This window comes from Maylandia zebra, linkage group LG16 (genome assembly GCF_041146795.1).
Source record: "Maylandia zebra isolate NMK-2024a linkage group LG16, Mzebra_GT3a, whole genome shotgun sequence".
NCBI lineage: Eukaryota > Metazoa > Chordata > Actinopteri > Cichliformes > Cichlidae > Maylandia > Maylandia zebra.
Genome location: NC_135182.1, coordinates 31,172,071 through 31,193,902, shown reverse-complemented (window position 1 = coordinate 31,193,902; position 21,832 = coordinate 31,172,071). Strand labels below are relative to the sequence as shown.

Here is a 21,832-nt window from a genome sequence, read left to right as displayed (position 1 = left end):
AGAAAATAATCTTAACAAGCAACAGTTTCCCAAAGTTAAAGACGTTAAGCTCCTAAACACGACACAATCCACATCCCATCTCCTTTGGGAACTTCCATCAGGGAGGAGGAGGAAGAAGCAAGGTAGTGGGTAAAGAGAAGGAGGAGGAGGAGGTGGGAATTAGAGTGGGGGGTCCTCCAGGCCCTGTTTCCAGATGAAAAACATCTGGGGAGGTTGACTTTACAAGCAGGCCATACAAATTAACCATCTGAGAAAGAGTGAGGCAGTAAGGGAGGAAGGGGGGGAGGGAGGGAAAAGACGTTGGGGGCTTGTAAAAGTCTGCGAAGGAGACAAAAACTTTTTCTATGACAAAGAAGAAAAAAAACATTGAGCGTGGAAAGAGAAGAAGCAACAAGAGCCGCTTTTAGCCAAATCCTTCATTCATCGCATCCTACCTTCCTGAAAAGGTAGCCCGTACTCCATCGCCATGCCCCCCTCAGAGAGGAGAGCCGCCTCCTAAAAGACCCTCCTCGGTTCATCTCTGGAGAGCTCCCGCTGCCTCTCCCTGCTCTGTGTCCGGCAGTGAACTTCCCTCTAAGAAACCTCTCCCTTTTCTCTGACAGCAGAGGAGCAGAAGAAGAAGAAGGAAAGCAGAAAAAAAAGGGCTCTATTTTGGGCCGTAGCCTGCAGCGGGCCACTACATGCTCGAGGTCGGGGCAGACTCCTCCACAGAGCTCCTCGTCCCGTTCCTTCTGTCCTCTGTGTGCTCTCCCTTCCCTCTCTTTCTCTGCCGTTGGCCACCCTCCCCCCTCCGCCTCGTTATCTCTCTCTTCCCCCCGCATTCAACTTTTCCCTCCCTCCCTCGCTCCCATGTCTCTTTCTCATCTTTGCATGGATCTAAATTGCTAAGCCTTTCCGTCTCTTTAGCCAAACATGTGGGAACTGATGCATGTTTGTAGACATAAACACACACAAGTCAGCTGAGTGGAGCTGCTCACTGCTGCACGTCCTAAGTCATAACCGTACAAATATAACCACGTGCCTTTTTTTGTGTGTCATCTTATCAACTTTCTCACACGAGAAGCTGAGGATCGAAGGCAGGGGGATCTGTCGGGGAAGTGAAATCAGAAAAAGAAGTAAAATGATGCAGCTTAAAAATTAATACTGATTAAAGAAAAACAGCCAAGATGTTCATAGCAGAAAAGAAAAACAAAGCTCAAGCAGAAACTGATGCAGGTCTTGTTGTCACAAGATAAATCTCTGTGATGCTCCAAGGCGATGAGGCGTGGCCAAACATCCGCCACACGTCACTGTGTAACCACACAGCAAATGCCCATGACAAGACAGCAGCAGCTGCACTTGCACACAAACAGACACTCGAGCACATACAGTCCACTCTGTACAGACATGTGATCATACAGTAAGCATAAAACAGCAACTCGTCTAATCACACACTTACGCCGAGGGTGTGATTCAGACTTTGGCCCTCGTTTAAGGTGCTGACCAAACTGTGCCGGACTGGGAAAAACTCACAAGACTTTTAAAAGACTGTCTCAAGTGACTGAAGGATAACATGGGAAACGCCAATATAAGCAGCCACACACACCATTCCCAAAAAGGCACACAGCTCTGTTTGTGTGTATTTTTGGTCCTTGTGGGGAAAGCGGGCACTCGGCTTTGGGTGGCAACTCTAAATTGGTTACTCGATCCTTCCTTTCTCAGACAAAATACAACTCGCAGGAAGTCGTGTTGGAGACAAATAGTGCCCAGTGAGTCCAAAGCAAACATGTACCACCCTTATTTTTGAGTGCTTTGTCAGAACATCAAAATTTATTGTTCTCAAGGAGTTGGCAAAAAGAACCAACAATCATATCAACTCTTCTGAAACTCTAACAATAACAAAAAAAATGTGTTTAAAATACATTACTACCCAATGCTACCTGTGGAGTCTGGGCTGAAAACCAGCATGTCCAAATACTCCAGCAGTCACAGACAAAAACGCAAGGTTTAAAAATACTGGAAGTTGTTCATATCTGCTAATGTAGCGGCAGCACTGAGCCCAGTGTTGCATGAATGCATAGACATTAGATGGTCACGCCTCAAAACTTCCATCCAGTCCACACACTGAGCCCCCAGACTGGAGGTTTGTGTCAAACAGTGTATGCAGTGAAAATTGAGGGTCTCCTTGTTTCACACGTCCTTACTGCTTCATATTTAAAGCTTAGAGGGGGTGAAGGAGGCATAAGTCACACTTTTGTTGTTAAGTTGTGACCGTTCATCTCATTAACCCGGTAACCCAGAGTCTAACATCTCATGTGTAAATGAACCATGCCAGCACCTTGCATAAAACAATGCAAGCTACAGCTCCACACTTGATACTCAACACAATTTATTAAACAGATAATAATATTTATCTGATCCACAACTCATTTTATAAACTCACTTTAGCTGCAGATGCTTCAGTTACATTTTAAAAGAGTTTATACTACAGTAAACAGACAAAACCTTTTTAAAAATAGTTAGCGGGCCGTGCGGCTGCCTGTGCTGGGCTTATCTCGCTCACGCTGCGTAAGCTGAACATCACTCAGATGTCGTAGTGGAGATGAAGGATGCCAGAATTCACGTGCCACAGACACTTGTCTTTTCACTAAACACATCCACAATTTTTCCCCAAAATATTTCCATGTTATGTTACCATCTAGCTTTACTCCAGAATATTTCCAATGCAAATATTGAACTTTGTAACCTGCATCATATATTTTAATATAAATCGACTAATATTCAGTGATGCAGTATTATCGATAAAGCAACAACGTGATATATTAAGTAATTAAAATCATCTACAGCTTCAACATTAAATTGATTAAACACATTATTAAATCAGCAACTATGATTCAATAAAAGCACGGACGTGAGTCAGAAGAAAGTACTTTTACTTTACGTACTTTAAGTACAATTTGAAGCTCAAACTTGTACCATTCAGTAGAATTACGACTTTTTCTTAAGGGGCCATAGGCCTCTGCACGAGCCTCAAAAAATGCACGCCTGCTACGCTCCAGGTGCACAGGAGAAGGTGCAAACAGACTTTGCATTCCAGCACACTGCACTGGTCACATTAGCGTAACCCAAGTGCTTCTTGGCACAGGTTGCCAATCAACGGCCTTGCAGGTAACCGCTCTATGCAGTTTTTTGTTCTACTCCAGATGTACTCGTGTCAGTCCAGCAGCTAAACTGTCTGAATATATTCTTTTAAAGAAAATAAGGACTACTTGGATGTAGGGTCGAAGGATGTGTCATACAGACACCATCTTTGGTGTTACGGGGTTCGACGATAGATTTCAACTGGGTATTATTTAATGTTTCTGTTTTGATGAATCAAAGACAACCAAAAGCAACCAAGAGTCCACTTAGCTGTTTGGTACAGCAATGTGGCTTGATGCCCAGAAAAGAACTTCGTTTGATATGATTTAATGTTTGTGTTCTGAAAAGATAACGTGATATCATCTGGCGCAAATATGTGTTTTTGTTGTGGACGATGGATGTGAGATATTGTTTAAAAATATCTCATGAATGAGTGGGATTTTGATCTCAACAGGCCCTGCTGTGCATCAAGTGTAGACTTAATCTGGCTTTTCTGAAGTATTTATTATAATGAATGTCCTTCATGGCAGCTGGGAAACCATCCACTCATACTTTATACCTTTTCTACATCAAGTATGTCTGACCTCTCAGCCAAGGCTGCAGAGGCAGATCCATCAGCTCCTTCATTAGTCTAACCAAGCAAGAAGAATGGACCTGCGAAAAATCAGCAGGTAAACTCACCATGGTGTCTACATGTTTGAGAGGGAGGTCACTGCTCGGCGCCTGTTCAGAAACGACAAAAAGAGACAGACAGTGAGATCAACACCTGCCGATACGCTTCAAACAGTTGACTTCGTGAGATGTTATGTTGTGTCATCGGGTGTTTACGCTATGCTCAGAGCCATTCCTTGCCCTAATGTGGCCTGGAGTGGAGTAGAACTCCACCTTGAATGTGTGGGACCATCTATAATCCTTCTGTGCAAATATTTACACAAAGAGACAGGTCTGCTTCCATTAGCCAAGACCAGAGAGTCCAGCCGAGGAACTCTCTTTTTCAACACCATATACAGCTATGGAGAGAGAGAGTGTCAGGAAAGACAAAGGAGAGGAAAAAAGGGGCACTGTGGGACAAGAAACCAGAAGAAAGTGGTGGGAAGGGGTTGATGGACATGCTAAGAAAAAAAAAACAAAAACACAGGAACAATCAGACAGATGAAGAAACAGGATTTGGGGTACAGAGAGGAAAAGATGGCAGAGAGGAGAAGAAGAAAACAGAGCAATCTGTGACGTCATGAGCTTGTGTGGGCTCCACTAACCTCAGACTAACACACACATGTGCATGGAACTAAATGAGGCCTAAAATGCATCATAGCATTTGAAGATCCACGCTGCTGTGGATTTTTATGCAGAGATGTTCATTACCTGACTGTTTCAACACCAGTAAAAAAAAAAAAGAAAAAAGAAAAAAGAAGAGTCCAAAGTTTCAATACTCTGCACTGAAAGTTGGGTTTGCTCATTTTTTCACATTTTTTCATGTTCTGGAGATCATGAGCCTGTTCGGACTTTAGACAGCATTAGGGTAAATAGCAGGAAGATCTGAACAATAATACTGGCAGTACCAGTTGCTGCATATCATTCTGCATCTCTCAATCCCTAAATGTCCTCTTTCTCTTCACTCTAAGTATGGAAAAATATCTTTTTAAATTCTCAAAACCATGGAAATAACCTAAAAAATACCCACACATTAATAATAATAATGGATTGGATTTATATAGCGCTTTTCAAGGCACCCAAAGCGCTTTACAATGCCACTATTCATTCACTCTCACATTCACACACTGGTGGAGGCAAGTAGGGCTGGGCGATATATCGAGTTTTTTAAAAATATTGATATATTTTCATATGAGATATAAGATGTGACAATATCGTTTATATCGATATAGTCTATGTTACGTTATAATTATACTTGTGGAGCCGCAGGTTTGCCTCTCTTTCGTCCACTTATGTCTCTACGCAACGTTACTCGGCCTCGCCTCTCCTTCACTGAACACAACTCCCCCTCCCCCATAGCTTTACCTGCAGGCAATGACAAGATGAAAGCGGAAAATCTCCGTTAGCGAGTTACCTCGGATCGCCCCGTGCGTGGGGCTGGACGGTGTCAACGTGTTAGCGAGCTAACCGCGCTAACGACATGCAGCCAGGAGGGGCTGCACGGCCTAAAATCCTTTCATTTTCTCAAAAATCGACAGTGCGCCTTATGTATGAATTCTGGTTGTGCTTACTGACCGCGAACCGATTTTATGTGGTACACAGCGCTCAGCAATCTGTCAACAAAAGTTTTAATATGACTTTGCTAAGCTACGGAGCTGCACCGCTTGATGGAGCCGCCTCGCGGAGTTATAGTACTGTGCTTCAACGTAATATTACCGTACTGTGTGTGTATAAGGACCACAAATGGCACCTGTTCAGAGACGTGGTGCAGCTGTGAAATCTGTCTCTTTGTTATTACGCTCATGGTCTATTAAGTTTACATTTTGACTGCAGAATTGTGAGCTTTTCGTTATGCACAAAAACAACATTGGACCATGATTATTTAATAAATGCTGATAATTTATTTTTGAGTAATTTCTTCATGTACATCTACGCTGTATGTAAAGAAAATGCCCATTTGACATCTGGGACACAGTGTGACTAAGAACTCTCTTTTTGTTCTTAACTTATGGCTTTAAAAAAAAAAAAAAATCGAGATATATATCTTATATCGCCATCCAGCTAAAAAATATCGAGATATGAATTTTGGGTAATATGCCCAGCCCTAGAGGCAAGCTACGGTTGTAGCCACAGCTGCCCTGGGGCAGACTGACAGAAGCGAGGCTGCCATATCGCGCCATCGGCCCCTCTGGCCAACACCAGTAGGCAAGTAGGGTAAAGTGTCTTGCCCAAGGACACAACGACCAGGGCAGAGAGCCCGGGGATCGAACCGGCGACCTTCCGGTTACAGATACGCGTCCCAACCCCCTGAGCTAATGTCCTGTTTTTGGTAACAGAGCTGATACCAGAGAACAAAAAGCAATCTCCTCTCTGTAAATGCCATTAAAAGTCAAGAACGAGGAAAAATACAACTAATTCTCAGTGAATTACAATAAAAAGTCCAAAAATCCATCTTTGTCTGCCTCGTGCACAGATATAGATTCTCTTCATCACACCGAAGACACTCAAGTTTTATTGAAATTATATTTTTTAAATTTTTATATTTTTTTAACTATTGTAAAAATTAAATTGTGCAACATATGATTGCAGCGGTTCATTCTTTAATCCTGCTTGGTAGTGATCTCTGCAGAGTCCCACACAGAGAGCTGGGCTGCAACACCCAGGACGATCTGCTTCTGTAGAAACTTTCAGTGGAACATAAACAGCAAATGTAAACTGTTAATTACAGTCTGAGCGTGCAGGCCCTAGAATACAGACTCCAAACACTCAGACTAAACCGCCAAGCAGGGAGAGCACGAGAGACCTACAGTCACTGGAGTCTGCTCCAAACTGCAGCATTTATGACTGAAAGGGATTCAATTATCAGCATCGTGACTACATTTCTCTCTGTTGTACATGCAGACAGATGTTGTTTCTAAGAATGAAGGACAAGGAAACAGCAGGCTAATGTTTGAGATTCTAAATGCAGACTGTGGATTTCACTGCAAGGCCAAAATTTGCAGCCGCAGGCATTTTCACACAAATGGAGGCCATTGTGTGTAAACCCAGAAAAACACACAGAGACACAAACAATTCTCACAATGATATATTCGAACATGTGCATTTCCGCTTTGCAAGATTGCAGCCAGATGGCTGTTTTGCATCCATGTGCACGTCGTCGCTTAGAGATGCAAATAATTTAGAGAGCACGAGAAAGCCGGAGAAGTTTTGTATCAGCAAAACAGCCGACAGAGGAAGTGTTTGCAGTTTGTGTCAGTAATCTTCAAAAGAAGCATTTGAAGGGGGGCTTTGATACAGACATTACCATTTTTCTTTCTTAAATCAGGGCAATTCTTCCAGGCTGTGCACAATAAATGTCACAATTCTGAAACAAGAAACAGACCAAGCTTTCAGAAACTCCAAGACCCAAATGATTAAAAGCTTTAAATTAAACCTAAATTATCTGTCCCAGCTCGGAATTTCAGATTCAAGATCAAGAGGTCAAGTCTTCAAGCCCAGGACTGTGTACGTATTCACAGTGAAGGAAAGGCCAACCACTATCTTCTTTAAGACTAGATGTTTACCTGTGGTTCCTGGGTATTTAAAAGCAGAATTAGGAAATGGGCAAAACATTAAGCTTTCAGGCCCGTGTTCTGTGGAACCAGCTCCCAGTCCAGGACTCATCTTGTTGGGGTCTAGTTGTTTGGGGGGGGGGGGGGGGGGGGTGTTCTCTATAGGTGAGGTGACTGTTGTTGTGATTTGGCACTATACTAGTTTTATTTGCAGTCCTTATGTTGACATAGCAAGCTCTTAAGGCTGCAGCTTTAGTGCATCATGCTGTGTCATTCTGCCACATGTCTGTCAGCAGGAGCCTCTGCTGAATCAAGCCAAGCAACAAGTTGATCTGAAGCTCTCATTCGAGACGTGTTCGTATCGTTTCTTTTCTAAATCAAGAACAAAGCAGATGTAATAATTTTATTTATTTGAAGCTACAGTTTAAAACTTCAGGATCTGATTAAAGCAAGAAGCTGTGGAGGATAGTAATGCATACCAGAATCCTGAATCTACTTTATAGCGAGACAGTTGTGTTTCTCATTTTGAATCACATTGGCCCATGTGACAGGGGTGCAAACTTGCAGATTTTAACTCTTAGCTGGCCTCCCTGTGCACACCGAATGAATGTGCTGTGGTCTGACAGCACACAACCGCAGGGCAGACTGCAAAAAACTCTTCAAACATAATCGTGATTAAACATAATTACAACAGATGCGAGAATAAAGACGAGAGCAAAACAAACACTCCTCTGTGGCCAAGAGCTTTGCAGCACCTGCGAGGCCAGCGTAAACACAAACCTCACAAGTATGTTAGTGTGCCCTTCTAATCGTGCCTCATGTGCCATTTCCATACAACTATTAGTCTGAGAGTGAGCCTTTGAACTTAAAATCATTTTCATCATAGATATTCAGATTTTGTGCCTCCTTTGCGCATCTCTTGCTCAGAGCTGTGTCATCATCGTGAACAAAGTCAGCTGAGGCTCATGAGAGGGGCTAAATGCAGGCCGTTGCTCTCCCACAGATCTACAAAATATTTCAGCTTTGGCTTAAAAGGAAAACAAATTCAGTATGCCTGGTTTCAGAGTGAGGATATCTGGGAGGTTTCCCAGTGTCTTTGGTTAATAATAATGATAAAGATTAGTTCTAGAGCTGCTAACAGCTACATTCTGTCAACATTCATTGATCTACATGTCTCCAAACTGAACAACCTGTGTCACTTTTCTACTCCATGTTAGTTTAGAATACTTGTGCATCACCTATAACACTAAACCAAAGATTTGGCAGATTTTGCCAGAATGCCGACAGCTGACAAAAAAGTAGAAAGCTCGGCGTGATTAAACTGTTGTTTCATCCAAGGTCCTTTTATACTGACACGGTTCTTGTGGTCCAGATGGTTTCTATCAAGCAACGCAACCAAAATGAAAGACAGGCTGTAGGCTCAAAGTAAGTCAGGTGTTTGTATATTACAACAGTCAATTTAGACCTCAGACCTCCCCTTCCTCCTCCTGCTTTACTCACATTGCGGAGCAACGGTAGCTGCTATGGGAAAAGAAGCATTGTTATAAAATCTGCGGCCACTAACTACATGTTGGAGAAGTGATCTAATTTAGTTTCAAATCTGTGTTGCTTTAAATAGTTAGAGAAAGAAAGGTTTGATGCAGCACAGATGGGCAGAGGCAAATTAAAGGAATCATAATAAAATGCTTTCTAATGTTATATAATTACATATATTCTGTTTCTGAATCATCTGTTCTTCCCATTTAATATCAGATCAGACTGCCTCACGGCTCGTAACGGCTTTGTTTTGGTGGTATAAGTAAAAGTTATTATACCTGAAATGAATCTCAGTGCAGAGGAGAACTCAATGGAAACATTAGGCCAGAGTTAAAGCAGAAAGTCTTTCTGTTCTCTGCAATGTTTACAGCACAGACTGTATATAGAAGATGGATGTAGCTATTGTGCCATCACCACATGGTTGGCTAGGTGTCACTGTGAAGCCTAGAGCTGAGTATTTTGTTGTTTGGAAGCCATATCTGCCAAATAGGATTGCAGGGACACAATAGACCATCATTTAGAAAATGAATATCATCTTCTATGGTAGAAGACTTGAAAATAAAGATTGAAATCATAAACTCATCAGTAAAGTCTTTAATAAGGTTGTAAATCTAGGGAGCCAATTTTCCCACAGATTTCTATACAGCTAGAGTCGCCCCCTGCTGGCTAGCAGAAAGAACACAAGTTTAACTGACACACCAACTTCTCTTTTTATATTGGAACACTGACTACTGATGTTTTGGCTCAAGTAGAAGTTAGCATCATGTTTTTGTCATCAAACGTTAATGCCATTTGACATTGCAAATCACTTCCAGAACACAATACTCTGCTTATTCACTAACAAATTCTGAGTGAAGGAGTCTTTTAACTTAGTTACTCCCGTTCGTCTGTCCTTGTAAAAAGTGTCACGCGAAAACATACAGATGATAAAAGACCATCGACTCAGCCACGTGTTCGTCTCCTCTGAGCGCAGCACACCGTCACCCAGAGCTCTATCTGCTCCGCCACTGTGCCATGTGCTCTTTTTCACATGAACACAGTGGCTCCTTTGACCAATTTACCAAATTATAGCCCGCTGCTTTAAGGAGAGCAGAGGTAGTGAGCACGCTGGGAGTTTCCTCCCATAAGGGGCAGGGAAGAACGTAGACAGTGAGCAAGAGCCTGTCGGGCAAATGACCCAGGGCTAAATATACAGCTATGCATCTTTGGAGCTCGAGACACAACCCATTTAGCCCGGCCCAGGCGGCTTAGTGTGGACAGAAGAGTGGTTAAGATCACCACTTTGGGTGTGTGAGTGTGGGTGTGAGACACAACGAGAGAGGGACGGCGTTTATACATATATATATACATATACATATATACACACGTATATATACATATACATATATACACATACATATATATACACATATATACATATGGTAAATGGTAAATGGCCTGTATTTGTATAGCGCTTTTCTAGTCCCTAAGGACCCCAAAGCGCTTTACACAACCTGTCATCCACCCATTCACACACTGGTGATGGCAAGCTACAATGTAGCCACAGCCACCCTGGGGCGCACTGACAGAGGCGAGGCTGCCGGACACTGGCGCCACCGGGCCCTCTGACCATCACCAGTAGGCAACGGGTGAAGTGTCTTGCCCAAGGACACAACGACCGAGACTGTCCAAGCCGGGGCTCGAACCGGCAACCTTCCGATTACAAGGCGAACTCCCAACTCTTGAGCCACGATCACCCCATTGAGCCACATATATACACATATATACACATACACACATATACACATATACACATATATATTAGGGGTGCAACGATACACAAAATTCACGGTTCGGTTCGGTTCGATACTTTGGTGTCACGGTTCGATATTTTTTCGATACAAAAAAAATGTTCATGCCTTTTTAATTTGTCATTTATTAAAATTATAAATATATATTTTAACTCAAAAGTACAGTTTTTAAATTTAACCCTAACCCTTGTGCGTGTTTTTTATTTTGACAGCGAATGCGCACCTGCGACCACTTATGTGCAGCCCTGGTTATTTAGCTCGTCATATTCTGATTCTGATTCTGATATCGCAGCCACAGAAATTCTTTTGTCCATGAAACCATAAAGCTGCACTTTCTTTTTGCCTTATAGTCTGATTTGTCATAACTTCTCCGTTTTGTGGTAAGCTTTTCTTTGGCTGTCACTTCTTCACCCTGACCTGTCTTATTTGGCTCAGCAGAACTAAAATATATATCTGTCTGTGAAGGTTCTCAGTCATCGTAGTCAAATATAAATCCTGCTGCTTTTACACACGTACTCACATAAGCTCAGCGATTCTCTGCGCGATCAACCTCTCACATGTTTAAGCTGCAGGAGATTTCACTTGTCATGTTTGCATAGTAAGCTAACAATTAATAAGACGATGTCAGAGGAATTGGTGCACAAATTATCATCACTCACAGATCAGTGCTGTCGCTCTCTATACACAGTTCGCGCGATTGCAAAGTGAAAGCAAAAAAACAAGCACAAATTTAAACGCGATTTCAATATGTCACATATTGACAGTGGCTCACCGATGCCAATGACATAATTACCCAGCTACATTTCTGAAAGAATGCAAAAGCATTGACATATATTTTTCCTTCCTACAATAGCCCGACGGGCAGGGAAGAGATCGCTAGCTCCAGGACGTTGGGCTAGCGATATTGTGAGCCCTGTATCTGATTGAGGAATCACTCATCTTTGGAAAAGAGAGTTTATTACAGAGAAATGTCTCTTTCCAAAATAAAAGCTATACTATCCGCTTCTTCTGGGCTATATTCTCAGCAGCATATTAAACAGCTGTCTAAATGACTCGGCTAAGGTTAGTAGCATGCTTGCTTGTTTTTTTTTCTGCTTCCACTTGTCTTTGCACTAGGATGATGTCGGCGTAAATGTGCAGTCATATTCGTTGTGTTCCCACTAGTGCTTTCAGGTTAATCTCGTTGAAATGACCTTAACGCCACAACACGGCAAATCTCCGTTAACGAGCTACCGCCGATCGCCCGTGCATGGGGCTAGACGGCCAACACGTTAACGAGCTAACTGCGCTAACACACTAGTTCCCACCCATGTAATTAAGCATTGCATGGCACATTTAACATACTGTTTTACTTTAGTCCATGACTGCTTACCTTCAGGGTCATACGTCACATGAAAACCAAAATAATTCCAAACGCCAGATCTGAATGAGGGTGGGGGAGGTCCATGTTGTAAGGAGAGCTTAACTTCTGTCTCGCTAGCTTGCCCTGTGCTCTTCCTTCTGACGATGCTGTCTGTGTTGAGCGCTCAGTGAATCTGCGTTCGACTACTCCGCCTAGGCTGCACTGTCGACCCTAGGCGGAGTAGTCGAACGCAGATTCACTGAGCGCTCAACACAGACAGCATCGTCAGAAGGAAAGTTGATAAAATAAATTACAAATTTTGTATTGTTCATACATATGCGTACAGAACCAAAAGCACTGTATCGAACGGTTCAATATCGATACGAATATCGTTGCACCCCTAATATTTTTTATTATATATATATTTTTAAATATATATATATGTGTATGTATGTATGTATGTATGTATGTATGTATGTATGTATGTGTGTGTGTGTGTGTGTGTGTGTGTGTGTGTGTGTGTATATATATGAGTCAGGCTCAGGGAGTGCCCCTCATCCTGTTGCCCTTTTCTCTCTGACTGGACAGCTTTTTTTCAGGACTTGCTTTCTTTGGAAACCTTGAAGAACACACACCACATGCATTGGCTGCGCCGTAGCTAGGCACCCGCGCTGCTCCCTGTCTTTACACTGCATTTTGGACTACATCCCACACAGAGCTTAGCGGCCTTAGATGTCCCTGTGTTTCAGCTAAGCTGCTGAATGATACAAAAAACTCATTTTACTTTGATGAGAAGCTATGCAGCAGCATTCCTTGGCAGCGAGATGAAACGTTAAATGCATGATCTGAAACTATCCACATTACACTAAAACGTACCGTCAAAGGACCTAATTTGCAGAGGAGGAAATGCATTCCAAAGCAACCAAAAAAACCTCATTAGTAAGACTGATGAATGCTATCTAGAACAGATAAAATAAAATACTACACCATGATTGCTTGATGCTCTAGAGTGGCCACTTACGGTCTCAAATTACATTCAATTTGAAAATAAATTCAGTTGTTGGAAACCAGGTGTTGGCACCATCAGGATATCACTCTCAGTTTGAAAAGTCAATAAAAACTGAATATATCTAATTGCTCTCCTCCAATGTCATAAAGGCTTCAACACTATGAGTGACACAGACTGTCTGATATGACACCAAACACCTGTAAAGTGTCTTGTGCAACAGTGCCTTCTAGTGGCGATAAGCACAAACTGTAGATCTGGACACAACGATGGTGGCTCACCTGATGCAGTTGTACAGTTACGAAAAGTTACATGTGTTAAATCTGCATTTATACACATATTTCTAAATAAATGTACATTTACAGTCAGCGTTTCCCCCTACTTCCAGGTGCTAATGCAAGTTATGATCAAGTTGATGTTTGACAATAACCTAAAAAAGGCAATCGTGCTCCAGTGGTGCATCTCCTGATGTTGGTTTCCTATGTTTTCAGTAAAAATCAGCCATTATGCATACAGACATGTAAAATATACACACATCTGCATAGGATAGAAGCACATTAAGGGCCAGTAACTCCCCAATCAGTACTTTATTAATAAGAGGCCTTTCTGCATACAATAACATAACATCAAAGCAAAAAAACCTGATTCCAAATTTGTACGATGGTGCAAAACAACCTGCAATGAGTCATTTTCTGTTATTTTTTATTTTTTGTTCATAGGAGAATTGCACAGAATCGAAATACAACAAACAACAACAACATGGCACCGCTGAAAGTTAAAAACGGTAATACAGACTTATAGCCAAGCTCTCCTACTTCATCAACAACAGCACACACACACAGACACACAGCTGTGCCTCTCTCATGCTCCATGCTCCTTCATCTGCAGCGTTCACATAGCCACGTCCCAGAAATGTAAACACATTGCTGAGGAGGCAGGGCCTGTGTGCATCTAAGGTTGGGGTTAAAGTTGGAGTGTGTATGCTTGTTCTCAGTTCCTCCCCCTTTGGGGTTAGGCCCTAACATGCCAGGGATCCCTGAGGACCCGGGGTAAAACAGAGCGGCCGGTCCTTGCTGTGGGAAAAACCCTTGAGCCGGCCGTGACCCTAAACCACCCCTGACATCGCTCTGTTTCCTCACCCCCCGCCTGTCCCTGCTCCTACTGATACGGACCTGGCCGCTCGCTCCGTTATGTAACCACAAGCCTTTTCTAACATGTGCGAGAGGGGGGGAGTATGCAAAAGCATCTGCCAACTATTTTTACTTCTAACGTGTATGTGCAACGAGAGTCTAATAAGTCACGCTGTCATGGACACAAACAAAGACACACCTATTAAACAAGCTGCTTCTTCTTTTGTGCTCTAGTACGTGCTAGTACGGTAAGAGCGCAAAAATTCCATAAAAACAATGATATGTTTCTTTGGTAAGCATGTCTCATGAGGATTCAAATGTTGTAGTACATATGGTTTTTATTTATTTTCCAAAAAAATATGAAGGATTTGGTTTAGACAGCAAATTACAGAAATTATAAAATTAAAATGTGAAAACGATGTTTAATAAGTCTTTCATAGTGATGTGTTATCAACTGAACCTACGACTCTGCTCTGCTTTACTAAGATTTATAGCAACTCTGAGCTCATTGTTTAGCTGTACTATTTTGGTTCAGTCATCGCTCTCATAGCGTCATTTTCAGCTACAGAAGGCAGCTGTGTTCAGCAGAAAGAAAGCTCTTATAAACCATATTTATATTATGTTAAGTTATACAAAAAAAGGAGACTGAGACAGAAGCAAGGTGGTGACGAACAGAGGAAGAATTAACAGCTGAAAGCCAGATGTGTCCCTCTGGAGGTGCTTGAGGTTGCAGCGGATTTCCAGATCATCATGTTGCTCTGTCACTGGTGGATAAACAATATATATTTAATGCAAAGCAGGCTTTTACCTTCTGAGGTACCAGTCATAAAAGCTTAGAGACCAATTGGTGACCTCTGGTTGCTAGGGAAAAATGTGTATTCCCCAAGTGATTGGCAAGTGGGCACAAAGAGGGTGCAAACTGCAACTGTTGGAATCAGTTCCCTAACCAATTAGCAATCGGAATACACATTCTTCTCTAACTGCATGTAGTTGCAAGGGGGTTGCAGACCAGTTTGTGGCCCTGTGTGATTGTGGTGTTTTTCACAGTAATTTTTATGTGAAAAAAATCAAACTTCTTTTATTATTTCAACAGAAATTGCTGCTGTATAAAAGACATGAGGTCCAGGTCAAAGACACGATGTTGGTTAGAAGCATCACTCCCAGATAGGTCTGTTTTTAGGTAAAGTGAGCAAACTTTATAACCAGATTTTATCTGATTTAGTTTTTACATCCCGTTGATCACTGAAATTTAAGTTAATTTATACATTCTTCAAAGTAGCTGCCCAAATAAGTGTCCACAATATGCTTACCTAGAATGTTTCTTTGATAATTGAATAATAGATAATAGAATGATAGTTAATAGAATGATAGTAGAATGTTATCATGCTAATACAGCTTATTCTGATATTTAGGCATTTTGTTACAACTCCACTTACTGAAAAGATTAAAACATCACTAGGAAAAAAGTTGTGTTCTCACCAAATTATTTATTACTCAACATGTGAGGGAACAAGATGTAGGCGTGGCTAAAAACAGATTGTTAAGACTATGGTCAGGGGAAAAGGAAACCAATGCTGACTGCTTGTAAAGAGAAGCTAACTGTGGCAGTCTTATTGTGTTAACACAAATCACCCAACCAGACTCCCTACTAAGTATGGCATTGTCTGTGTAAAACTATTGAGGGATAACTGTCAGGATTTTTCAAGTAAAGATGGTCTATTTTGGTTTTAGCCATCAAACATGCTGATTTCCTTCGGGATTAATAAAGAATTCTGATTCTGATTCTGATTATTAATAGCAACAAAACTAAAGCAGTCATAAAAAAACCATAGATTTTCTGAAGGATATATTGGCATCTTATACCGTGCAGTTACTGAGTGACCATAATCTAAACTGACAGTCTTCATACTGTGTTTTCCAACACTGGTAAAAATAAATAACTGCTTAGCGTGCAAAAAAAGTCCATTCTGGTAATCAGGTCAGAGTGAACAGAACTGGAAATACTTGGACTGCAGCTACTAAGTTTGTGGGATGACTTCATAAAACTGCAATTTATAAGCCACTGTTCAATTGTAATTCACCATTGTAAACCAAAAGGCTCAGTTATTTTCAGTGTATCAGTTACAAGTATACTGGTATATACTTTTGGTGCATTATACATTTTGCTTTGCAATTTGATGCAAAGCAACCAAACTTGTATGAGCTTTAAAATGTTATATGTTCACAAAAAAGAACTGAATCTCTAGAACATGCACACTGCATTTGGATTGGAATTCTATGGAACTGGATAGAAAAAGCATGAAAGTTACTTTCTCCTAGTTGTTTAACAACCATCTCCTTAGGGAAGTCACTCTGAGCAGTATGTAACTAATTCTTCTTACTGTCTAAACCAAAGTGCCGGAAAAGGAAAAACTTGACCATGATGTCCTATCTTTCACACAGCATCTTTATGTAATATCCACTTCAAACACCAATGCATTATGCTTTAGTTGGCTCTCAGTCCAATGTTAAACATGCCTATTTTATGTTTTAGTTCCTGCTTTCCCAGGGCTCTGCGAACATTCTGTAATTTGTAACCGGATCCCTGGTTGCTGCTTGTATACACAGCGTAACACAGGGCACATCGGGGAAATATGTGTGGTTCTAAACACAGCACTAATTGGACCACATCTACACCATCTTTGCCCTGCAGTTACTCATTACTCAGCGATGTCCTGGCCCTGTTCCCTGACTACACAAGACCTATATTAAAAAAAATGGTGGATGACGTAGGTGTTAGTGGTTTATGGTTCTCTGAGTGTGTGCATATCTTTACTTGCGAGAACAAATGTGCAGCCTATCTCACCGGTGAGAACACCTAACATCTCCACGACAGCCCACATACCCTCATCTAAGGGCTGTGCAAAATAAAACTGATTCCTGGCAACATGAGCTCAACATGAGGGAATATCTGAGGAATGCTCCCAGCATGTTCTACGGCACACTGTGCACCCCTCAGTTGCTGTCATCTTCAACAGTTGAAGATATCTGAAACGCACATCATCACTTACAGTAAATGTTGGCATTACCTTCCAGCCGTGGGCTGAATCATTTCAAATTCACTCCAGAGGTAGTCACCAGTATATTGCTACAACATACTAAAATCACTAAGCACCAATTTCACAGTATCATTGACTTAATGCTGGTGCTGTTAAGTTTTATTCATATCTACTAAATTATTACTCTAACCGTTCATCTGGCTTTATCATCCACAGTTTGATTGAGACCAGAATAAAAAAAAGTCGATTCTCTTAACACTTAAATAATGGTGATAAGTCTGCACTCTTTTTTTAATGATATTTGATTAAATCAAAAGCACCACCAGTATCAAGAACAAACTTTTACTCCCAGCTGTTGTGATAACAGGTCCTTCAAAAGGGATCAGTTATGCTCATTTACAGTACAGCTCCCTACTTTTATTCTTGGTATCTCCTAGAGTAGGTCTGCGTCATTTAAAGTTCAAAATAATCATTTTTCCATCTTATACTGGGCCTTTATAGGGCCCTCGGATTCGCAGAATTGCCATAAACCTGCAGTCTATTAAATGACCACCAGGGGGCAATAGCTGTAGTTGCAAAATGACTTCGCTCCTGTAGAATATGGTGAAAATAGCCCTCGGCCCTGACCTTTGTAGACATTATCCTGATAATTTTTTTAAGGCTCAGTCACTACTTTGGGGTCACATTCAACAAACGATTACGTTCATTTTGCGAATTATTGCCATTATTAGAGTCTGAAAGGAGAATTATACAGGATGTGATGGTTGTTAGCCAATGAACATGCGGTTTGACTGTCAGCTGACCCCTTCACTCATTATATCCAATTTCAAAACACCAACCTGATTACGAGAAATCGGTCAGCTTAAGACTTTATGCGAGAAGTTCACAAACCAGTACATGACATCAGGGTAGCTACATCGCACATCTTTTATACTGTTTAAAACCAACCGGTTTTAGGTCCTCACACTTAAAGGCCACCCTGACATTCAGTGAAGTTTCTTCTGACTGGCCATTCCCCCTCAAAAAAGGTTTGAACAGCAGGACAATAGGGCCTCTGCATACTTAGTAAGGGCATTATGGATAGGCACTCTTGTTGACAGCCAGGATCCAAGAATAGAAAAAAAAAAAAAAAAAGACTTGAAATTGAGTTTTTATACATAATAAACTCCACTTCAAATGCTCTGAAAAAAAGGCTTCGAACATCTGCAATTTCAACTCCACCTGCTGAGGAAGATCAAAGATTTCAAAAGCTCCCGCAGAACCTACTAAACACCTCATTGCAGTCATGATGATGTGGTTTAATGAAAAGCCAAAAACAAGATGCATTTGCTGTGAACCAATTTTGTTGCTTCCAAATTTTACTTTATTTTGGACATGTAAGGAATAAAAATGAAAAAAAAAAAAATCCAAATTCAAATAAAATAGTAAACTCATTAAGCACTGCTTATTTTCATCTGTAGCCGAGTAGCAGCTGCATGAGATTCATTACATAAGGAGCGCGATCATCTGGTAATAAAGTTGAATTTCTTCCAGTTGTAGCTCGTCAATCTTACTGGAATGTCTGGATTAAAAAAAAACCAAAAACCTTTCTATTTTTTTTTCAGCATTTTTCTCCAACTGAGTTAATATATGGTCAATCAGAGTGTACCTGATGCAGGGCAGTAAATCACGTTGCCTTTGGCTGTGAGCAAAAGAATTCACCAAACAAGGGCTGAGGAGAGCTGACTGAGAGCACACCTCAGGCTTCGCAGGCATGCACACTCTCACGTCCACCCACACAAGCACACACACACCATCCAGTTTCCTGTCACACACCAGAGAGGTGACGCACAAACACAATAACTTACTCATTTCTGTAATACATACTGCACTTTAAAAACCAAACACAGCAAAGCTTACCAACAAAAATTAACACCACAAGTCTTTGGAAAACTTCAGGTGCATAAAAGCAGGTGTCCACCATTGTGTTTATTTTTCATGCTTCCTATTTCCTCTTCAGTATCTGCAGTTGTATTTTTAGAAAATCAAAAAAAAGTGCCATTGTTTGTGTTGAAATCCATTGTTTCCCTCAGCTTTAACACTTCTGTGTTTCTTCCTCTCTCCTCAGCAGTACAGTAAAGACACGTCAACCAGTGTTTTACACCTCAGCCCGTCCGTGTTTATGGAGGCAATCAGCACCTCTAATGCAGGCATAAAAGCCTCGAGGGAGACGCCTTTTGGCAAGCTCAAGAGATAGACTGTCGAGATTTGCCCTGCAGTTACTGTTTGCCTCTGCTTTCTTCAGCAATACACAACCAATTAAGATATTATAATTTTTTTTAATCTGTATTTCAATATTACTAACAAAGTGTCCTCCACACTGCTTGAAAAATGTGGGTATGAAAAACATCATGAATGATAATGAATACAGTGTCTGTTACACAACTGTACAAATGCATTAAAAAAAGGTATATTTTTAAAATTTTTCAATATTATTTATATGTGTATTTTTGACATGACACACATATGTCTAGCGGATAAATTGTTTTTTCTTCCTTACCATTGACTATTAAAATACTACTATACTACTAATAAACTACTTAAAACTCTGGATAAACACCTAAATTGGTGAAACTTGAACCTAGTCCATGTGATGGCTGCAGGAGTGCGTCAGATGAAAAAGGTGGAGGGAAAACTGATAGAGGCCAACAGATAGCGGTGAAGTCTATTTTTGTGGTAAAATCTTGCCCTCTGCATCCCAAAGGTGTTTCAGAAAGCAATGAACTCAAACACATGCCTTTAACAATGCCCAGAGAGCTTAGCCTCATGCCTCTGCACATCTCAAACAGATGTCTTCATGGAAAAGGCATCTAGTGCCAAGGCAACTGCAAGGATAATAACATGTTCTTTCTTAATTACTGCTGCTTTTAAAAACAAAATAAGACAATTTCAAGAAATATTTTCTGTGTGAGCACAGAAAAGTGCAGGGGATATTTGCTTTGGTTTGTCAAGCGCCCAAAACCATTTAAACACACAACATTCGATGAAGCGAGCAAGCGAATCATATCCAAGTCTAACACAGCCTCGTATGTCAATACCATATAAGGCAACCGAGCAAGCGAATATTTTATGGCTCTTGCAGAATCTTTTCATACCCAGAATACGTCCCAATTTGCTCTGTGTTATTTCAAAGACCAAAAGTCGTCATCATGATATAGCAGATTCAATAGCACAGCTTTTTATTTACCTTTCTTATCCAGAAGATTTTTTTAAACTTTTATTCCAAAAGCTATAACCTTTATAACCTTATCAGAACAGAAAATGAGCTGCCAAACAACGGTTAAGTCGAGCAATGTCAGGTTTATTTATATAGCCCCAAATCACAAGTTTGTCTCTGGGGGCCTCCAGATAATGGACCATTATCTGCTATAGTGACTGCAGTGTTAGTGTAGCTGATAGAGCATGTTACTTTCCAACCTTATTTGCAACAATTCTGCACCAAGACGGACACTGTAATAAGTACAGCATGGAAGCAATTACTAACACAAAAAAGAAAAAAGAAAAGAAAGACTGTTGCTTACCAACTCATAGTTTGTTGCTGGAACACAAGATGAGGACACCTGAAAACAGAAAGACAAGCAGTGAGTTATGTGGATGCTAATTTGGAGTTAGAGAAACACTGTAAACAACAAGCACACTGGCAGCTATATTTAGATTACAATTTATGGCTTCATATTTTCGACATGAACCCCAGATGCTTTAAGTTAGCACCCATGTGTTTCTCCATCTCCACTGTAGAATATACAACAAGCAAAGGACAAGCTTCTACAGAATTAGAGCTACCAGAAAGAGAAAAGGAAGAATCCCCTTCGGAAACAAACTAATGTAAAATAATATCTAAAAGTCGCCTCTGCTTTACTGTTTTAACTCCGTTCAGCTCACTGTTTTGGCTTTATGGCAACTTTTGTGCATGATGTTGAATTGAAAAAAGTATTTTTGTGACCCCCAAATGGCCAAAAAACAATGGATGCATCTTTAAATAAGGCTGATAATTCAAGAACTGTATGGACAGTGTTTAGCAGGTGCTGATTCGGAGCTACTGAGTTTAAAGACAAGGTAACGACAGACTGTACCGTAAGACCTTATTAAATTAAACAGAAGAACAAAGCGGTGGGACCGCTCCAACAGAACTCATGATCTGTCAAGTGCTCGGACTAATCCGATTACCATCCAACAGTTTCCATAATCATTCTGTGAGCTCAGCGTGAGGGCATGAGGCTGATAAACAGGAAGAGTATAATGATAATGGCTTCTAGCAGAAGATTCGAATGATGTGCGCCTAGAAAAAGATGCCCGCTTGATGAGCATGAATGCAAACAGGATGTCAACGTGGTGGTTGTTTCCTTCCTGTGCATGCCAGTCTTCTCATCCTTGGTTAGTGTTTCGTATCATTCTTCTGACATTTCTCATTTGGATTTTCACCAGTTAGTACCTTCATCTCATACATAACCGACTGACCGGTGATAGCACGGGGCAGCTTTATGATTCTAGAGTGCCTTTGTCATTGCTCTTTTCCTATATTCGAATTTCATTGCTATGCTCCGTCCGTTTTAGCTTTGAACGATTAGGCCTCGAGGTTATCACTGCTGTTAACCTCTAAGAGCACCTTTCATCTTTGCTACCGCTCCA

The 21,832-nt window shown here is 41.1% G+C and overlaps 1 protein-coding gene and 1 long non-coding RNA gene across 17 annotated transcripts in view; one reads left to right on the top strand and one right to left on the bottom strand.

Moving 5' to 3' along the window:
• The window catches only part of LOC101469309 (uncharacterized), a 130,870-nt gene extending 111,419 nt beyond the window's left edge, over positions 1-19,451 (top strand). The window contains exon 6 of one of the 2 annotated variants that reach the window (XR_013093642.1): positions 19,275-19,451. This is a non-coding gene — a long non-coding RNA (uncharacterized LOC101469309). Of the gene's footprint in view, positions 1-19,271 lie in introns of both variants that reach the window. The other variant, XR_013093641.1, reaches the window with a different exon arrangement.
• tns1b (tensin 1b) overlaps positions 1-21,832 on the bottom strand; it is a 197,548-nt gene that overhangs the window by 58,362 nt on the left and 117,354 nt on the right. For 12 of the 15 annotated variants that reach the window (XM_012921274.5, XM_012921275.5, XM_076875269.1 and 9 more), the window contains 2 exons: positions 20,725-20,763; positions 3,802-3,843 (listed from right to left, as the gene is read on the bottom strand). In XM_012921274.5, the coding sequence (XP_012776728.2) occupies positions 3,802-3,843; positions 20,725-20,763 (81 nt within the window). Of the gene's footprint in view, positions 1-434; positions 721-3,801; positions 3,844-20,724; positions 20,764-21,832 lie in introns of those variants that run through there. The other 3 variants (XM_076875268.1, XM_076875274.1, XM_076875273.1) reach the window with 2 other exon arrangements.